General features: G+C 48.8%; 2 protein-coding genes across 2 annotated transcripts in view; both read left to right on the forward strand.

The window, feature by feature from the left end:
• The window catches only part of TTBK1 (tau tubulin kinase 1), a 101,857-nt gene extending 99,857 nt beyond the window's left edge, over positions 1 to 2,000 (forward strand). Inside the window, exons 16-17 of the mRNA XM_017736942.1 lie at positions 1 to 253; positions 1,006 to 2,000. The exon at positions 1 to 253 is cut by the window's left edge and continues 1 nt beyond it. Of these exons, the coding sequence (XP_017592431.1) occupies positions 1 to 253; positions 1,006 to 1,432 (680 nt within the window). The 3' untranslated portion in view covers positions 1,433 to 2,000. The remainder of the gene's footprint in view (positions 254 to 1,005) is intronic.
• Positions 2,001 to 15,945: 13,945 nt separating this feature from the next.
• SLC22A7 (solute carrier family 22 member 7) overlaps positions 15,946 to 20,296 on the forward strand; it is a 13,529-nt gene continuing 9,178 nt past the window's right edge. The window contains exons 1-2 of the mRNA XM_008635764.2: positions 15,946 to 16,364; positions 18,814 to 18,917. Of these exons, the coding sequence (XP_008633986.1) occupies positions 15,987 to 16,364; positions 18,814 to 18,917 (482 nt within the window). The 5' untranslated portion in view covers positions 15,946 to 15,986. The remainder of the gene's footprint in view (positions 16,365 to 18,813; positions 18,918 to 20,296) is intronic.

Raw genomic sequence — 20,296 nt, forward strand, 5'->3', positions numbered from 1 at the left:
GAGCCTCCGAAACCCTATCAGCCACCGGTTCTGAGGAGGACACCCACGACTCTGACGACTCCATCCCACGGAAGGGAGAGAAAAAGGTTGCACTGCTGGGGAGAGAAGAGAGAGCCATAAGCACAAGGAGCAGAATCCCTCGTCCCATCGTGCCGGTGAAAACGCCACTGGAGGTGGCGAGGTCAGAGAGCTCCGTGGCCGCTGCAATGGCAGGGCTGTGTGGCTCCCCACAGGATGCAGCTGCTGCCTGCAGGTAAGACCAAAATGATGAGAAATGCAAAGAGCTGGGTTTATTGAGGAGACACAGCCAGGCCTTTGCTCACCTCCCATGACTTCATCCTGTACTCAGCTTGAATGCATAGTCCATCCTTGTTTCCTACAGTCATTTCAGCTCGCAGGTGTGTGAAATACTCACCTCTCTGTCTTCTTTTTTTGAAGCCTCTCTTCGCTTGCCCTGGCTTTGAGACCTTTCCTTTTACAGGCCCTTTCACTTGGTCTGATAGTAGCAGATGCCCCCAGTGTTGAGCTCCCAGTTTTGCAGCACAACCAGGACTCGGCAGGGGGACCTGGCCTGACTATTGCAATTAGAGCTGCAAGGGCAGCATGACTGCCAGCTGGGATTGCCTCAGTTGGTTTATCTCCCATCACAGTTACCATCAGAGGCCAACTGGTGCAATCCAACTCATGCCCACATTCCCAAATTGTATCTCCTGCCTTGGAAGAGGTTGCTGCATCCATTCTGCATGTTAAGAAGAGTCCCAGATACCTGCCTGCATATTGACTCAGAGGGTGTTGGAGAACCAGGGCAAACACTTACCAGTTAACTGCATTGAATTACAGGATGGTGTTCAAACCAGTGCCCCATCTGGTTCACAGCATAGGTTCTGCTATCCTGGTGCTGGAGACTCCTTGTAACTGCCTGGCAGCACTCACGCCAATCCTGCCAGGAGTCCAAAAGCCCCTTGCAAAACTCCCCTTCATCCTCCCTCTTTTCTTCCCCTACAGGCTTCAGACACAGAGACCAGCTGGAAGTGTCCCATACGAGGGCCGAACAACACAGGTACAAAGTCGGCTTCCTTCATCACCAAGTTCCACTTCTCTTCCTCCGCGGAGCAGCTCGCAGAGGTCCAGCGGTGCATCCCCTCGGAGCCCTGTCCTTCCTTCCAGGAACCCCAGTACTTCCCCCAGAAGCCAGCTGCTGCCTCGGAGGGAAAGTCCTTCTCCCTGCCGACAGCATAAACCAGGGACTGCTCCTCAGAGAGTTCCTCTTTCCCCCCGACCTCAGCCCTCAGCTCAGGCCCCGGGGCCTACAGGAGATTCCCTGCCATCTCCTGGCGTGGCCAAAAAACGACAAAGAGGAAAAACCCAGACTCAAAGTCCAGCAACCAAAGGAAAGCAGGTGTCCCTGGAAAGTAAGGCAGCTGCCAGATAATGACCTTCTTCTGCGAGCCCAACAGACTGGGTAACTTCTGCATATAGTATACACTTGAGATGCTGCAGCACAGCCTTCCATGCTGGACCCACGAGTGTATAGCAGTAGCTGTACTTGAATGCTTCACTCACTCTCACCCCACACCGCAATCAGCTCCCACGGGCCTGGCAGCCTCTGAGCCACGGAGCCTTTTCAAGGGAGACACCCAGCCCGCAGCTCACGCTTGCTAACGCACAGCACCAAACCGTGACCCAGGCAGCCTGCCCAGTGCCTGACCTGCCTCCCTCCCCAGGGATTCCCCTCTCTGTTAGCAATACCAGTCCTCAACACCGACTCCAGCTGTGGAAAGAGGAGCAGAGGTGATGAGAGCAAGGCTTGCTAAAGAGGGAGGCTCCTGTCCTTCAGGCAGCTGCCTCCGTTCTCCTTGCTGGGAAAACACCAGCCTTGGTCACCACCATCACCGAGTGTTGGCTCACCTCCCACCACCTGTGTGAGCAAGGGATTGCCACTAGCTTGTTCAAGAAGGATGGATGCATCCTTGTGTGCTAAGAGAAGGGACAAGGAGAAGAGGGCTGTCGCGGGTTGGGTTTGTAACCAGGCAGAAACACCAATTTAGTGTAGTGGTTTGGTCCAAAATACTCATTACTGTTTATCTGCTGTGAGATAAGAATTAGGAGAAATGCAAAACAGGCACCAAACTTGAAAGAATATAAAGAAGTTTATTAACAGACCTAAAAGAAGAAAAAAAAATTATACCACCTTCAGAACTCTCCTCCTCCTAAACTGTACTGTCCAAGTTTAGTAGTTCACAATGCACTAAAACAAAACTCAGTCTCATCATGAACATTTACAGAATTCCCTGTCAAAATTGGTTCATCTCTCCCATTTTAGCTGCAGAAATTTTCAAAAAGCAGGTAAAAAAAACCCAAAAAACCACAAAGTAACTGTTAAAATATTGTATTTTTCTCCCTTGTCTCTGAATCAGAGATGCTATAATTGTCATCCAATTTCTTCTTTAAAGCCAAACCAAAACAAACAAAAAATCTGAATCAAATAACCCAACAGCAACAAAACCTCACTTTTTAAAGCAGGAAACACTTCAGCTTCTGAGCTTCACAGAAGGTACAACCCCTCAGATACTGTATCTAAATGAAAAACTGGGAAACTCATCAAATTTCACTACATGTATTATTTCTATTGCATTCACAACAACAGCGTATCATTTAGGCAGTGTGTTAGAGGTGTGTTATCCTAAGTTCCACACCATGAGTGTATGCTGAAAATGTTAAAGATACCTCCAACAGAGAGGGGAAAAGGAGTAGCTTTGCTTACTTTGTCACTTACATTGACCTATTTAAAAAGAGCTTTCACAGTAATTTAGAAGTAATCAATCATTTAAGGACAAGCCAATCTTTCTATTTACCCAAGCCAGAGGAGGATTGCTTTTCTAATTTCATAAGGACTCATTACTTGCTGGATGATAGACAAAACATAAAGCTAAAGTATAAAAAAAAATTAAAAACTGATTTTATTTAGTTTAACATACAGTCTGGAGAGCAGATTTACAACTTTGAAAACTTACTGCTTCTCAGTAGTGTAAAATACATTTTTGCAGCCCCAAGCAGGGCCTGGGCTGGGCCCACTGGGCCCTGCTCGGACCCTGCAGCCACCTGTCCCAGCGCCGGAAACGAGAGAGAGCTTGGAGGGGGAGTTTGCCTATTCTTAAATGTGGATCACAGAGGTGATCACAACTTTAAGTGGCTTAGAGAATTGTCCGTATCCAAACTGGCCAGCTGATAGGTTCTATCAGTTCCCAGAGGAAACTGTAAGCACCCCTTAGCAAGGACGTCCCTTCCGGGACTATTCTTGCTAACCTAAGACAAGGGCTCTTCTTTCCAGAGATGTCTCTACGGGTGGGAATTAGGAGTCAGGCAGGTCTTGCTGGATGCTCCTACCTGCTCTGGTATGTCCCACAGAGGGGGCTGTCTAGCATTGCTGTTCAGACACTGCTGCTGTTTCAGCAGGTGCCTGCGTGGTGGGTACTTACATGGAAGTAGGGATGTGTTGGCAGCTTGCTGGGAAATCAAGAGCTCTTGCTACTTAATGTAGAAGGGAGCACAGTACAGCCACTTCTGTCACAAATACCAAACTGATCTGTGGACACCACATCTCCCAGCAAGGGTGGGTCCTCTCAGCCTGAGTGTGATTGGTGCCACAGACCTACAGTCCACCAAACACAGCTCCATTGTGAAGATGTGAATAGTCACTGGATGCCTTTAGCCTGGGTGCCCCTTGCACCTGTATTCCTTGTGTTTTATTGTCACGCTCTTGGTGTTTGTGAATTTTGACACTGTGGTTTAATGTTCCCCTACATGGCAGGGTGGGAAATTATTATCCTGTAGTATACCCAAAACCTGCTGCTTTGCAGTGAGAGGTTTGCTGCCATGCCATGGGTACCTTGTGCATTTCTCTCTGAGGGGACAGTGGGCTGAGTGGCAGAGGTGGGGTTTATGTCTTTTCCTTGGTGCTCACCTCTGCCACACGTTGAGGACAGACAATGTGAACATAAAAGCAAGGGCTGTGCTCTTCAAGTAATATTATCTGAGCAGAAGCTTAGCACTCAGCTAGAGCTAAATCAACCAGCTGTTTAGCCCCCAGACTAATTAGGAAGGCTTAAAAGTGAGAGCAAGGACTGATACCTGTCTGATCTTGATGAGATCTTGAAGTAGGCAAAATTTTCCCCACACCTCACAGGAGAATACACTCCAGACCCAAATACTTTGCGCTTCAAACCACTGTCATGCCTAAAAGAGGCTTTGCATGAGGCAGAACAAAAGCTCAGCTGCTCTGTACACCCATTCCTGCAGTTGCAACTACCTGCAAATATTTACTGTTTGCAGGCAACAAAGCTTGACAGCAGAATCTGAACAGTAATAACCTTGATTTGTTTGAATATGAATGCAAACAGTCACACTGATGGCCATCGAGTTCAAGGAATCCTGAAGTTGTTCGTATCTACAGGAGTCCTGGAAAGGAGTATGAGAGCTGTGATGGGGTGGCTGGGAGAAGAGGGTACTCCTTGCACACCTGAACAGGGAAGTGTGTAGAAACAGGAGGAAGGAATTACCTCTTTATATGACAGTCTCAGTGTTGCCAGCACTAAGAATTTATTTCACCTAGCTTAAAGTGTTTTCCATTGATGTGGTTCACCCTGGTCGAGTAAGCAGCACAGCCTAGCCTGAAAACATGCCCTCATCTTTGCAGAGCAGCACTGGGAACTCAGAGGGAGCTCAGCTGTGGTCTGATGGACTGAGCTAGTGTTGCCATCAAAAGCAACATCCCTCCAAGTTCCACCTGCTTCATTGCACAGTTCCACCACATTCACACTGCAGCAGCTGTTGGAGAAAGTGGCTGGAAATGCTGATCCAGCACAACACAAACCACTCTGATTCGCCACTTTGGTTTTCATCTGGTTCATTTCATCACTCTGGTTCACCATTTGCAGGAAAAGGAGAGGATAGAGAGTGTGATGACTTCTTCTGGTGGCAATATAACTTTCTGTGAGTTTGAAGTGTGGGTCAGACTAGAACCTAAGTATGTGCTGCAGGTTTAGAAACTAGAAAACAGATTAAACCCAAAGACAGATTCTTTCCAGAAATATAAATCATAATGGGACTCCTCTTAGTTTATTGGAGGGCTACTAATTTTAGAGTGCTCAGATGATAAGACTTGGTTGTGAAGCCTTTACCAGCTGCTCTATCCAGGTCTTAGATGCACATGCCAAAAATTACATTGAAAGAGCTTGGAAAAAGGACTACAGGACTATTAACAGGGTTAGCAAACCTGCCTCATCATGGGAAGCCAATAAAGCACAATCAGTGTACTTATTCAGGAAAAAGTTTAAAGGACAGTTTTGTGTGGCCCTGTGTCAGGAAGGAAGCTCCAGGGCAGAGACAAGGCCGGGTTGGACAGGGCCCTGAGCTTCCTGGTCTAGTGGAAGGTGTCCCTGCCCATGGCAGGGGGGCTAAAACTGGATGATCTTTAACGCCCCTCCCACCCCAAGCCATTCTGTGGTTCTGTGGTCTTCATCTGGCACATGAAAGCTGGGAAGACAGAGCAGCTGAGAACAGCAGATGAAGAAATTGGGCAGGCTTTTAATTGTGAAGCAACCATCCAGTGAAATCTTTCATGGGACTGTGGGGACTTTTTCTTATTAAAAGGTTTCTGTGAAACCAAGCTGTCTTCTAAGAGGTCTTTCTGCCATGACCCAACCACAAGAAGCAGGCAGGATGCTGGTGACACCAAGGTATCATCTCTGTGGTGCAGTAGGTTCCTGGTACCACCCACATGCCAAAGCTGGTAGATACTGGAGAGCCACCTGACAGGTCCCACAGGTTCCAGAAAGCCGGGGAAAGATGGCCAGTGTGGAAAATACAGCTGTTCTGTTCACAGTGTTGTTTGACAGGGCTGGACTGAGGGTGCAGCTGGGTCCACAGAGATCGGAGGGAGACCAGCATGAGTCATCTCTCCTCGTGGTTGTGCTACCAGACTCCCTGCCCCTGCACAGCCCTGCTTCCCGGCTGTCCCTGGCATGGAGAGCAGCAGGAGAGTGTGTCAACAGCATGGTGCTCCCGGGTCATGTCCTCTGGGATGGAGGTGCTCCCATCCTGGGGAGCAGCACACACAGAATTTCACATTCCTCGTGTGTGTCTCTTGATGCATTTTCTGGCAGCAGGGGTGCTCTCTGCTAGTGTTACTGAGAAAACAATCCCTCAGAAGGGTCAACAGCCCCTCTGGGTCCTCTCTTCTTCTGCTGCCCTGTAGGAAGGTTGGAAAGGCACCTGCCATAGTTGGAGCAAACAGGGGAGGTCATGTCTGAGGACAAGAGGGAATGAGGCCTGTGATGTTAGGGAGAAGTTAGGTGGTTGAGGAACGCCAGAGGATCTAGTCTGGCATCACAGGACATGGTGGGCTGTCACATCCCAGAAAAGTGGGAGAGGCAAGACCCTGCTGTTGCCTGCTATGAGTCATGTGCAAGCTCTGTCAAGCCTTGAGGACACACAGGACTGCTCGAACACTGCTGGGGGTGTGTGGCTGTGTCCTTGCTTCACTGCAAAGAGAAGATCGAGAAGAAGAGGGAGCTGACCAGAGCAGATGAAATGCCTAGGAAGAATGAAAAAACTGTGTGGGGTCAGGGGAAGAGAAGCAGGTTTCCCAGCACTTTCTTGGGTTTGTGGGCGTTTCTACGAACAGCCTGATACTATGTGTTTCCCCATCAGTGTCTGCTGCAGGGTCTGTCCAGGCCAGCTGTAGGGGGTTGTGCCCATGTGTATTTTGAGGGAACTCCTGGGACAGGCCGCCACTGTTCCTTCATCTGTGCATTCATCTGCACAGGTAGGGACAGACAGGTCTTGTTCACCTGTGTTGGGACTATAAGAGTCTTTGGGACTGCCTGGTGTAGTGCTGAGTCCTCACTCTGCAGGGGCCTTGCCCACCAGCCAAGAAGATGTCACCCTGGCTGGTGAAAAGGAGCCAATGGTTGCTGTCTGGCCAGGAGCTGCCTGCAAAGAAATGTGGATACAGGAGGGATGTGCCAAGTGGGGAATCTGAAAGGCAGGTCTCAGCACTAAGCCAGTGTGGCAATGGATTATATGAGCAGAGGGAGAAAAAGGACAGATGGCACCAGTCAGACTGATACTGGGGAGAGGCTCAAACACACGGATGGATGGAGCTGCTTAACTGATTTGTCTGGTTGGCAGCACAGGCACTTCTGCTTGCCTTGGTGCAGAAGGTGTTTTGGTGGCAAATATCTCTGGGTCAGTTGTGCTTGGAATCAGTGAGAGGCAGGAGACTTTGCTTGCCCTTTCTAAGTAAAGAATATTGTAATATATATATATTATTATAACAATATAAGTAGTGACCATTATATATAGTGACTAAAGGTTTAAAAGGATCCTGCTACCTTCAGAGAAGTCTCATCTGTGACTTCTGATGTGTGCAGGGCTAACTGCTGTGTGCAGTGAATGTGGATGGGGGAACAGGGTACCACTCTACCAAAGTGCATGTCAGCTGTGAAGCTCCACCTGCCTGAGCACGAGCCAGGGCCAAAAAGATACCAGCCTGGGTGGCTGACAGCTGTCCTGCTTGCCACCAGACCTGCAACACCTGCCAGACTGACACACAGCTCTGTGGGGCACGGATCAGGATCTGGAGCATCGCTGTTCGCGTGGCTGCCCGGCTAACACGAGCATTGAGAGTTTGGCAGTGAAATGTTTTGATCCAAAGCAGGTTGTGTTGGGGCAAGAAAATCTTTCACATTTCTCCTTTCCAACACAGAGGTGTTTTCTCACTGTAGATCCTATGTAAGAAGATGATCACTGATAGCCTGGGTAGCTCCAGCAGCAGCTCAGTGGTCCCTCAGCACACTTCTTTCTTCTCTGTATAGTTTATCGACCCGTGGCATGATCCCACCACTATTCCACGTGCACAGACACCAATGCCCACACAAGGCCTTGCCCCACACATCGGTCACCTGCAGTTAAATTAATCCTGTGAACACAGTAAAAGTCCCATTGTGGACATAATGAGTTCAATATCAAATGAGTTTCTTCTGGCTGAACTGAAACATGCCCATGCTCCAGCAGTGTTAGGCTGGTTTGCCAAAGCCCACGGGGACCACCTGAGAGTTTGCAAGCACCTTTGGTTCCACCTGTTTGCCAGCTACTCCTGTACCTCCACATGAGGAAGAGAGCTTGGGCTGCTGTTCAGTCCCTTTCCTCATGCGGTGTGTGCCTGTAACTGGGCTGCTGGGTGCGAGCCCGTGGCTCACTGTGCTGGCTCCTGATGTCCTCTGCAGAGCTTCCAGTGCTTGTGCTCTTCAGCAGCAGCAGCAGGTGCTGCATTCCAAGGGGCTGGGACACTGCTGGCAGTGGCAGCAGAGCCAGCTGACATTAAGACCTCCATGAGCATTGGAGTTGGTAGCTTTGTGAGGTCAGGGACTAGCTCTGCCTCCAGGCTGAGATGAGCTGTGATCCCGAGTACTGCCAGAATCCCATGAAATGACAGTGATTTATACACCATCACTCTCCTGTCACTTCATTCCTAATGTAGCTCCTCTAGTAAATCTTGTCTTCAGAATCACTGTCTGTTCCCTCCAGGTCAGTCCCTCTCTGCTTGGGGGGTTGAAGCCCTCCTGGATTCTGCAGAGCCTGGGGCAGACTTGGCCACCAACCTGTGCAGCAGGCCATGCCCCATGCAGGCCAGTGCTCTGGGTCATAAGGAGGAACATTTTCCCTTTTATTTCTGGAGCTGCAAATGGCTGGAGAGCAGATTTTAAGTAAACACTATGCCCTCTGTGCTTCTGAAGGTGGATGGGAGCTACCAAAGCAGAGCTGGGTTCCCGGTAGGGACCAAAAAAATAACTCCTCCTGCTCTTAGCTCCTGAACCAGAGGGGCCTCAGGGGCGAGAGCTCTGCTTTGACGAGGATACTGCGGGACTGGTGTTAGCACAGTGCTCCTCAGTGGCTACTCTGCCTCTGGCTTGGCCCATCCTGCCCTGCCTGGAGCGCAGGGAGCTCTGGCACAGGTTCCCTGGAGGAGGCTGGAGGTGATGTTTCCTTGGGAATGCATGGCACAGACTTGGGACCATCCCTGCAAAGGGTGGGATGAGCTCTGCAGGATGTGGGGGTACCCCTGTGTGAAACCAGTGTCAGCAGGACTGCTGTGCTATGGGACCTGCTGCGTCTTCTCCAGACAGGAATCGGAGCTGGAAACACAGATAATTTTATATATCTCCTTTTAACAAGATAGCATGTGACTCTACACTCAGACGTTGTACCTGGCGCACCGATGTTTTCCTTCGCCTCTGGCGCACTCTGGAGACAGGACTTCCGCTCCGTGGTACTGCCTGCCTGGAAATGTGACTGAATCCCAAGGCTAAATCTCTCTACATATCTTCTTTGCATTCTTTAGGAAAGCAGCTGGAGAATGTTTACACACTGCAAACAGAATGTAGGACTCCGACTGAGGAACCACAGTCTGGTTCAACTGCATGGCAAATTTCTTGGCCATAAAATCTGGCATGCATCACAGAAGCCCTGTCTGTGTACAGACCCACCTGGCATTTGTCTTAATTTCAGATCACATCTCAAAAAAAAATAAACTATTATGCCATTTCTTGTTCATATCAGACACAGTTGTCATTAGATTTGTTATTAAAAGGGGATTCTGGATCATGCCATTAAAAGCCTGTCTACCTTTTTATTGGTGTCTTCTCCCGTTTATTGGTGTTGCAAGACATATTCCTTCACCATGAACCTTGTTTACAACCTCACTGCAGGCAGCAGGCTCAGCCATCCATTCCCAAAACAGCATTTCTCAGAGAGAAAAGCCTGCTTTTCTAACAACAACAACAAAATTTAAAAATATGCATTGCAAAGTCTAGATGCCACACTTAGGTAACATTTGTAGAGATGCTGGACCTGCACATGAATATGTGGGAAGTGGAGCAAAAGCAAACCAGTAACTTGGCATAGTTTGACTTTTAATACTCTTCGACCATGTGACGTTTAAGCTGAGGACAGTTTTTACAACATTCCTTTTACCACGCTCAAGTTACCTCATGCCTATGGTGTGCTGACCACATCTAGGGGTGTGTAATAAGAGTTTATTATCCAGCTTTGGGATGGGGTGGTGGAAGAGGGAACAGATAAGAATAAAAGATAACTGCTCCCTTGGAAAGATGTTCTTGTGATGACAGATTTTATTCTTTCTCCTATAGCCAAAAGAAAACACATTTGACTCCAGTATAGAATCCAAAATCATAAAAGTAAACACTGGGACGTAAAAGCTCCTAAAAGCCTATGTCAGGAAGAGGCAGATGAAAATTAAAACTGAGCAGCATAAACTGGGCAGTTGAGAAGTATTTCAGAGCTGCATGGATCAGCTGCCAGCAGGAGGGGTTGCCAGAGGGGCTTCATCACCACTTCTGGATGGTGAAATGAGAGGTTCTCTGGAAGGCAGGTTTGTCAGGAACAATGTGCTGGGTGCAGCCTCTGCCTTTGTCAAGTAAGAAGGCAAGTGGAGGAAGAAACTAAAACAGATAGCTCATGTTGGAAGAGCCTCACAAAATAGGAAAAGACAGGTTTGCAGGAGGAGGTGGAATCTTTACTCGGAGCAGCTTTTGTTATATCTGGAAAAGCCAAAGAGACTGTTAGGCTCAGAGGTGTTTCTTCTGCAGTCATCTTGAGGTATTTCAAGACAAGAAAAGCCCCAGTGCAGACAAGGCAAGCCACAAGAGTGCCTTAGCACTGCAGTGGAAGCCTGCACTGCAAGGAAATGCTTATTATTCCCAACGTTACATTCATCTACCCTTCTAATGTTAGAGGGAGGCTGCCATGGACTCTCACCGTGGGGCTCTGGAGTCAGCTGGACCCAAGGATGCTTTCTCATGCCAGTGAGAAGTCCTTCAAGCCTGTAACTTCAAGGAATCTGCCAAAATGTGTCAGGTTGCAGAGAGCACCTGCAGACCACGAGACACTTACAGCATCCACACAGGTTTCATCATGTACAAAAAATGTCGAAAGAAAATAATGCAATTGAGTCCAGCTGTTCAAATTCACTAATTCATGTTTGAAACAGTGAGGTAAAGCCTCAGATTTAAGATAATAGGCTAAAGGAGCCCAAAACCTTGTGGCGTAGTGTCCATAGGCTTATAGGATAATTCAGGCTGGAAGAGACCTCTAATACTACACTGGCATTTTAACCCAAAGCATAAATGTAGTTTGAAAGCTGTCAGTAAGCAACCAGTTTGGGACAGTGCATCTCATAGGAGTAATCACAAAAACTGCATCCTCAAACAAGGAATAGGTTGGAGTCAAGACCATCTGGAAAGTAACACCAGCTGCCCTACTCTCTTTCCCATGTTTCTTGCTAACACTGGAGATGCAGTATTGGGTGAGTTCCTTATTGATTCAAGGGAAACCTGAGTCAGTTGCAGTTATTGGTGAAACTGCAAAATGCAAAGGATCCCCATTCAAACCCAGGGCAGAAAAATCAAAGCTGTAGTCTTGGTCACCCAAGATAGAAGATAGGAGATGCTTAGATTAAATGAGAAAAATGGTGGAACAAGGTAATTAGTGGAGGAAGGTGATCAGTGAAGGCAGGCAGAGAAGTTCAAACACTGAAGGTGTGGTGCTGTATGGTGAAAGCAACTTCCCTGGACACTCCACAGCTTTTCTTTACTCCTTCTGGGGAGGAATTCATTGGGAAGGGGAGGAAATGCAGGATAGAGCTGTGGAGCTGTTGGGACCTAACAAGCACATTGGCAGAGAAACACTGTCAGGGTGAGCATTGGACCTCGCTTTACCCACTCAATAATTCCCTACAAACCACTCTCACCGTCTCCCCGTCTGTACTTTCAGTGCGTGTGACTGTGTGTATTTTCACTCCCACACCTTTACTGTCTGCACAGGCTTTCCAAAAACACTCTTCCAGCCAGTGCTAAAGCCTGCTCCGAGCTTGCCATGCAGCATTCCATGAGTTTTTGATGTAAAGCCCTGGCCCTTCAGGGCATCAGGGCCCCAAGGGCACTAATGGCTGTTGCTGCCCTGCACCTGCCACCAAGCACCTTCTGCTTGTGGCCCAGGACCTCATTTCTGCTCAGGCCTGTGTCTCTCATCCATCTGAGCTGTGTTAGACGTGTTCCTGCCTCCTGCCCTGGGTGCTGCATGGATCTTACACCTGCCTTGTAGCTTTCTCTCCAGCCCTTCTCCTGCTCCAGACCAGGTTCTCTAGAGGGGCTCTGGTCTTGGTTCATCCTCTTGCTGTGTCTGGGGCTGTTGATCAGCTCTGTCCCACCCCTGGCTCTGCCAGCCATGCTGAGACTCTGGGTCTGTGCCCAGTCGAGGAGGGCGTGGCCAATGCTGGAGTCTTCCCAGCTCCTGGGTCATCCTTCCCTGCTCATGCTGCTCCCTGAACCAGTGGGTTTGTTTTGAGTTCCCTGGCAATGTTTTACTTCACACAGGATTATCCCATCTAAGTGAGAGTTGATTTAATCAAATGGAATCTCACCCCTGAAAACATTTGATCCTGGACTTCCTATTCCCACTGTGTCTTTCTTTCCCTGACTGAAGGAGGAGTTTGGATTTGCCTTTCCTCAGTAAAATGCAGCCAAATAATTTGGGCTGAATCTCTGCCCTGCTACAGTTTCCCAACAGCACTGGTTAGAGGAAAATGAGGTGAAAATAGATCCATGAGATAGTGGAAGGGGTAAGAAGGGGCATGAGACAGGTCTGAGGGATCTGTCTGGGAAGCAGGGAGCATGCAAGTGCTGGCTGTGGATCCATGATCACACACAGCAAAAGACATGGAAGTGGCTTGTGTCCTTTCACACTAAGGTAGAATCAGTGTTTGTATTTATGACAGGCAAGAAAAGAAGCTTTGGCCAGAACCAGTTTACTTACAAAACAGTTGTCATTTGTGCAGTCAAGTGAAACAGCTGCACACAAGCAAACTGCAAGCAATGGAAGGCAGAGTCTTGTTAATGTGGCACCAAGTCAGAATGGCATAAACTCACTTTCTTCTGTAACTAAACAAAGACCTTCAGGAGCCCCAGGACCTCTTTGTTGGCTGCACCCTCTCTTTCTTCAACTGAGCTACAAAATCTGGAGCACACACATCCTGCCAAGAGCATTTGGACGCACTGCTGCAGCACAGTGCACCTTAGACTGACACTGCAGGAATCCTGAGCTGACACTACCAGCTCTGTAGGATCTCCCTGTCTAAACTGCCTTTACAAATCACAGAAAAAATGGAGCCTCCCTGTGTGTGCCACATCTCCCTCCTGCAGGCATCAGAGCCTGCACTGAGCTGCAGTGAGAAGGGGACACGTCTGCTCTCTGGGAGCAAGTCCATCTCAGTGGCTCTGATGGACATGGATTTTCATGGCACTTAGGCGTAACTTGGAGAGAAGGCAGGATCTCAGGATCTGCAGCTTTCCCATAGGAGAAAATTATCATTTAAACACCAGCCTGCAAGAACTGATTGGATCTCCAGCTACTCTGCAGCAGTTGAGACACCTGTGGGGTGGCTCCAGTTGCTAAAGGAGCAAATCAGTTCCTTTGGTCCTTCCACTATCCAGGCTGTTACAGCTCCATAGAAGGTGTTAGGAAATTACTGCTGGAAACAGAAAATCTAACACATTAGTGACCAAGTAATTTAATAATCCAACCCTCTCAACAAGTAGGTGGCATCCTGAAAAGGAGGAGAAGGAAAGATTGCAAAAGAAAGGGGTACACGTGTGAAGTAAAAAATAGACTCTTATTTCCAGCATTATGTGTGACAGCAGCAGCAGAGGAGTCTGACTTCTCTCACCAGGCATGCTCGAGCTGTTTGAGTCAGGTCTAATTAACCAAGTTGTTAATTCAGTCAAGTCAGTCACAGCCTTTGCACATGTGTTGGTCATTAACTACAGCTGGTGACTGGTTAAAGGAGCACATTTGGGTAAAAGAAATACAGCAAAGTACATTTTAAGCACTGCAGTATGAGCAGCAGAGCCCCAGGAGTTGCAGAACAATGATCTGTAATCTCATTTCTGATGGGGAGGCTGGATCTGTTTACAGTTTAAATATGCAGCAGCACATCAGTTAGAGTTTCTCCTCCTTGCTCTTACAAGACTGGCGGTGAAGAAAAATAATTTGTCCTTTAGTTCAACTTCAGCTTAAACTGTAACCCTGGAGGCACAGCATTGTCAGGTGTCCCTACTTCACTCCTGTGTGCTTCCTTCATGCCTGTCCCGGGATGAGCACTGAAATGGCTCATACCAAGCACTGGGGCAGCACATTAGTGAAACATGGGTGGCCAGGTATGCTGCTGAAAAGGGGAAAGGTCTATTAAGGTCACAGGTCGTGGTGTTCTTCTGCTCAGTGCCCTCACAGCACTTAACATCTCAGCAATGTCCGGTCTGGGCCATCAGCCACAGCAGGAGCCCTGTGAAAAGCTTTTTTTGGATCTCCTCATCCTACCTGCTGCTCTACAACCCCTTCTCCCCAGGCCTTGGCTGCAGGGCAAGGCAGTGCAGACAGGCAGCTCCCAGCAGCCAGCACCACTTCCAACTTTCCCTGTGCCCAGACTCTTGCTGTGCCTGCATCCCAATGCCAAACTGCCCTGCTTTCATGGTGAATGGCCAAACTGGAGCTGCTTGAATGCAGAGCATGTCCCGGGGCAACAGCCTGGAGAAAGGTTGGAGGTGATGCATCAGCACCTTCCAACACTCAAGGCTTGCAGGGCTGGTGGAGGAGGGAGGGCACATATGGCGAGGAGAGAGGTACAGAGTGCGAAAATGCAGTGGGAGGCAACTTAGAGCAAGCTCTCAGAAGCTCTACTACTCTACTTCTTCAGCTGCAGCCTTTGGAGGGTGCTGCCCCTGCTTGCTGGGTGATGCTCTGCCCCCTGAGCTTAGGACAGAACCTTCTGGGATGTGTTATCCTCATGGGCCTGGTTTGTCCAGAGCACTCGCTGCAAGGGAAGCAGGCTCATATCTTGTCCCCAAGTGCGAGGAGGGTGTGAAGGGACTCAGCCCCTTCTCCCACTGCTTTGTATTTAACTGCCCCAATCTCATCCCCAGCCTGTGCAGCAGTGCCAGCAGCACCTGTGGCCCTGTCAGGGGCTGCACATTCACTCCTTTGGCTGTCACATCGGTGCCCAGAGCACCCCAGCACAGGGCTGGACCCTGCAGAGTATGTCATGGCCCCCAGTGTGACAGGTGCAGCCTCTCTGCGTGCCACCACTGCAGCTCTCGTCAACTCCTTGCCTGTGTCCTGGGAAAACACCTTTCCAGATGGAGAAAGGGACTTTGTGGGGAAACATTTTCACTTTTTCCATTCTTTGCAGGGCACGGGTGAGCAGATGGCCTTCACCCACCTTTTCACTCCAAAGGGCACCTCCCTGTTTGCATCCATCCTGAGACACATCTCCCTTCCAGGCACCCTCTCAGCCTCTCTACACTCCCTGCTCCAAGGGCGTGTCTTGACACAAACCACACCAAAACACACTTAGCTGGTGCTCAGCAGCCAGGCTTGGTGTCCTTGGATGTCCTGACACAGTGGGAAACCCTCGCTCTTCTGGAGGCCTCTGTCATGGTCTGGCAGGTCTGGCTGGTGACCAGCTCACACCAGGCAGAGTTTGGTGCAGCACCTGGGACCTTCACATGAGAAATGAGAGTGCTCTCACAGTACTCTCCACACAGCCTCCCTTCCTAATATCCCTCTCCAAAACCACAACAGGAAGAAAGGACTCCAAAAAGAGCAGGTGCCTTGTGCTGGATCCATTTGAAAGAGATGTGTTGTAGGCACACAGGATAATTTCTTTGGCTATACCCCAAGTGGAGAATTTCACTGTGACTTTTGACACCTTTCAGCAAGGTCTCAAAGTCCAAAGAGGTGGCTGTATGAAAAGCCATGGGAAGTTGAGCTCCAAGAACAGAGGCTGCTCTTCAAGCTCATGTTGCTGCTCCTTGGTACACAGCTGCTCTGAATGAGCAAACTCCACAGGAAAGATGAGATTTGAGGATCTCTTGCTGGAAATTGGGGGCTTTGGCAGGTTCCAGATTTTGATTTTGGCTGTCCTCTGCCTCCTAAGAATCAACCTTCCCATGCATTTCCTGCTGCACAATTTTCTTGCTGCTACCCCCTCTCATCACTGCGCAATTCCACACCAAGAGGCATTTGTTAATCTCACCATGGAGGAAGTTCTGCTCATCAGCATCCCTCGGAAGCCTGATGGCACTTTCAGCTCCTGTGAGATGTTCTCACAGCCTCAGTTTCACCTGCTGCTCAACTCCTCTCTGCAACCAGAAAACAAATCCATCATCCAGCACTGCCAGCACGGATGGGTCTATGACCACTCACAATTCACCTCCACCATCTCCACCCAGGTAATTCCTGGCCTGTCATCCAGACAAAAATGAAATTAGCTCTGTGCTTTGAGGAGCAGATGGAGAGGTGTTTGCTGAGTGCACAGAATGAAAGAGGACTCTGTGCATTGAAACCAGTGGCCGTGACCTGTTTAGAGAAGATGTCCTGGGAGGGGGAAGCTCTCTGAAGCTCATTGTTAGGAGCTAACATTTATTAATATTATTTTTGTGAGCATCTCATCTTGCTGAGATTGATGCTAACATTTCTCATTGTAATCATCTTAATTTCTCCAGATGATTGAGAGATTCAGGAGGGGGTCAGGTGACAGGGGAAAGACACAGATATAAGATTTTCTCTGTGTGGGCCACATGGCATTTGAACAGGATTGCATCCTGTCAGGGTTTCATATGAGCTCTTGACTTCCTTTCTTGGTTTTCCAAACACTTTATAACTTCTGTTCCCTTGGCCACCCCTCCTCACTGATCTTCACCTTCCTCCTCTTCTCCCCAGGGTTGTGCTGCCGCTCTTCTCTTACCACCAATATCTCTCTGCCTAATCAAATATTCTCTCCGAGGGTCTTCCACTGAGATGGAGATCGTAATCAGCCATAACCTTGCACCTGCAAAAAGTCCCTGCCCATCAAATATTAACCACCCGCCTTCTGAAACACTTTTCCAGGGCTAGCAGTGATACCTCTGGGTGTTAATGCTTTACTTTCCTTGGAAAACAGTCCAAATCACACAAGGTCTCAGGGAAGGGAAAATTTGGTCAGGCAAAAGGGGCACAGTTGGGTTGGATAGAGCCGACTGTCTCAGTGAGAGCAGGGACAAGTCTTAGTGCTTCCTCCCCACCTCCCAACCACTCCTGCTTTCATCAGGCACAGAGGTGAGGGTTGTGTGTGCACTGCATCTGTACCTCATTTCTGCACTGGTTCAGGGAGAAAGATGTGAAGCAGTCCTAAGAGAAAGGCCAGGAGGAGGTACTCTGCAGCATGGAGCCCCATGGCGCTGCTCCCATGGGCCAGTGGCCTTGTGACCTGTTCAAGGGACCAGGGCTTTCTCTGGAATCCTGCTTTTGTAGCACAAAAGGTTGCTCAAGGTCTGTCTGGCCTCATCAGAGAGGCTGCTAGTCCAGGTTGATGATTAAATTAAATTTTGACACATTTGCACACAGAGAAAAATAACTCTGTTAATCCTGGAGTGATTGGTGATATTTGCGCTCCCAAGAAAGTAAAATTATGTTCATTTTACTTAACTAGGATGAATGTCCAAACCAACTTCTCAGTAAGAAATCAATAGGTTAGCATTAAGAGTAAGTATTTGACCTCACTTCCCCTCTGCCCTGCTTCTTCCCTGCACAGACAACTTCCAAGGAAACTGGTCAGGGCAACAGAAAGTGGTTATCAACACAACATTCCCTAGTGCACACCGAGGGGTGTGACAGCTCACTGCAGTGGGACACCCTGCAAATGCCCAGCTTACCAGGGCAGTCTCAGGGGCACAACAGAGGGAGCTGGGGGAGATTTGCAGATGGGCACATCTTGCAGAGGTCAGGAGAAGAAAAAGGGGAGCTCTCCATGGGCGGTACCCAGGAAAGTTTTCTGATGCCCAGCTGTGTCCCGGGAGACATCAGGCACAGCATCACCAACCAGTCAAAGGAGGGGATTATCCCACACTGCTCTGCACTGGGGTGGCCTCAGCTCGAGTCCTGGGGGCATTTTTGGGCACCACAATATGAAAAAGACATTGAGCTGTTGGATAGCATTCAAAGGAGGGCCATGAGGATGGTGAAGGGTCTGGAGAGGAAGCTGTATGAGGAGCAGCTGAGGTCACTTGGTCTGTTCAGCCTGGAGGAGACTGAGGGGAGACCCCATCGCAGTCTGCAGCTTCCTCACGAGGTAAAAGCAGAGGGGCAGGCACTGATCTCTTCTCTCTGGTGACCAGTGACAGGACCCGAGGGAATGGCCTGGAGTTGTGTCAGGGGAGGCTGAGGTTGGATATCAGGAAAAGGTTCTTCACCCAGAGGGTGCTTGGGCACTGGAACAGGCTCCCCAGGGCAGTGGTCACAGCACCAAGCCTGAGAGAGTTCAGGAAGCCTTTGGACAACGCTCTCAGGCACATGGTGTGACCCTTGGCATGTTTGTTCTGTGCAAGGCCAGGAGCTGGACTCAATGATCCTGATGGGCCCCTTCCAACTCAGCATATTCTACAGCTCTGTGATTCTATGAAGTGTTCACAGAGAGGCTGTCACAGTGGGGAGGGATAACTGGGACTTTTGTAAGATGCAGCTTTCCATTTTCCAGGACTCCGGCACTGTCGGATGTGCAGTTTAGTGCAGGATTTCACCCCTCCATTAGTCTTGGCAGATACAAACTGCAAGACACAATGTCTGACCACTGGAGTGAAGGAGTGTGAGAAGGCAGCAGAGACTGGGCAGGGCATTAAGTGTCCTTCTGACCTTGTGTTTCAGTGGGACCTCGTGTGCGAGCAGCGTGGGCTGAACCAGGCAACAGCAACCTTCTTCTTCATCGGCGTCACGATGGGGGCCATGGTGTTTGGGTACCTTTCCGACAGGTTTGACCCCTCCCAGGCTGCTCCTCTGGGGCCTCAGTTTCACAAAAAGAATTCCACAAATATGTGGCCTTCAGTAGGCAATCAGAGAGGTGGGGGAAGGAGAAAAGGCAATGGTAAAGGGAGAATCCAGCCGCTCAATTGAAAATTGGATTCAAGTCATACTGGGAAGCAATGCAGGGAGTAAATGCTTCCTGCATCAGAGAAGCAGCTCTGGCCTTGATTAGGAGTCAGATGCACTGCTGACTGTGGTCAGAATTGCTGCAGGAGCAATGAAAAACAAAAGAATCCAGCCTGAAAGACCAGTTTCAGGAAAAAAGACTGTCTAAAAAAGGAGAAAGCTGATCAGAACAAAGCTGAACAAAAAGCCTGAAAGAGTTAACTCCTTGCAAATTATACACAAATTGGCTAATGACACCCAAGAAAGGGGCTCAGAGCAAATGTTTGCCATAGTTCAAGAGTCTCCAGCAAGCAAAATCTGACTCTGTCATTCCTAGAGAATCAGGGTAAAGGAGGTTCTTTACAAGCAGGGAGGTATTTATTCCTCAAGGAAAAGCAGAAGCAATGAAGAAAACAGGAACAAATCTGCTCTCTCTGGTTAAACGTTGGGATGTGACAATATAAACCCAAAAAAAAAGAAATCCACGTACTAACCTAGAAAGGGCATCAGTTAAGAAACTAAGTATTTTTGCAAACAGCAGGACCAGGAATCCCACCAGAGGATAGAGAGTCCAGGCACACAATTGGGATGTGCTATGCCCTGGACAATATTCATTTTTGGGAAACTGCCTCCTGATTTCCTTCCTCTGGGAGGAATTAGAGTACAGCAAGCTACAAAATCACTGTGGAGGGGAACCTGAGGTGTGAAGGACCCAGAGACTTTAGTGCTGCAGATGGGATTTTTTACATCCATATCTTTACCCAGGGGTGTTTGGGTACACTGTTACAAGGATCCAAGACACCTGGCTGGTTTTCAAACTGTGTGCCTTGGCTTTGTATCTACAATAGTTTTATAGCACAGCTGGAGGGAGAGAAATTCAGAATCAAGAAAAGGAGCAGGATAAAACATGGCAGAAAACATGGTCTCACAAGGTAGCAATCAAGATGAAAAATATTCTGTTTCACAAATGGATTGTGAGGGAGAAGAGCCAGTAGAGGATCAAGGCATAAGAGGAGCATCTGGAAATCAAAAGACTGTAGTGTGAGACATAAATGAGTCTGTGCTTACAGTGGGAGGATGTGTAGAGGCAGGTGTTGGAGCTGGAGCTTTGAAATAAGCTGACTGAAGGCGGCAGAGAGAAATAAACCAGAGGAATGCCAGTTAAATCCCAGGAGCAGGGAGTGGTTATCCTGGAGCACCTTTGGGAAAGCAAAGCTTTAAG

The sequence above is a fragment of the Corvus brachyrhynchos genome, unplaced genomic scaffold (genome assembly GCF_000691975.1).
Source record: "Corvus brachyrhynchos isolate BGI_N302 unplaced genomic scaffold, ASM69197v1 scaffold806, whole genome shotgun sequence".
NCBI lineage: Eukaryota > Metazoa > Chordata > Aves > Passeriformes > Corvidae > Corvus > Corvus brachyrhynchos.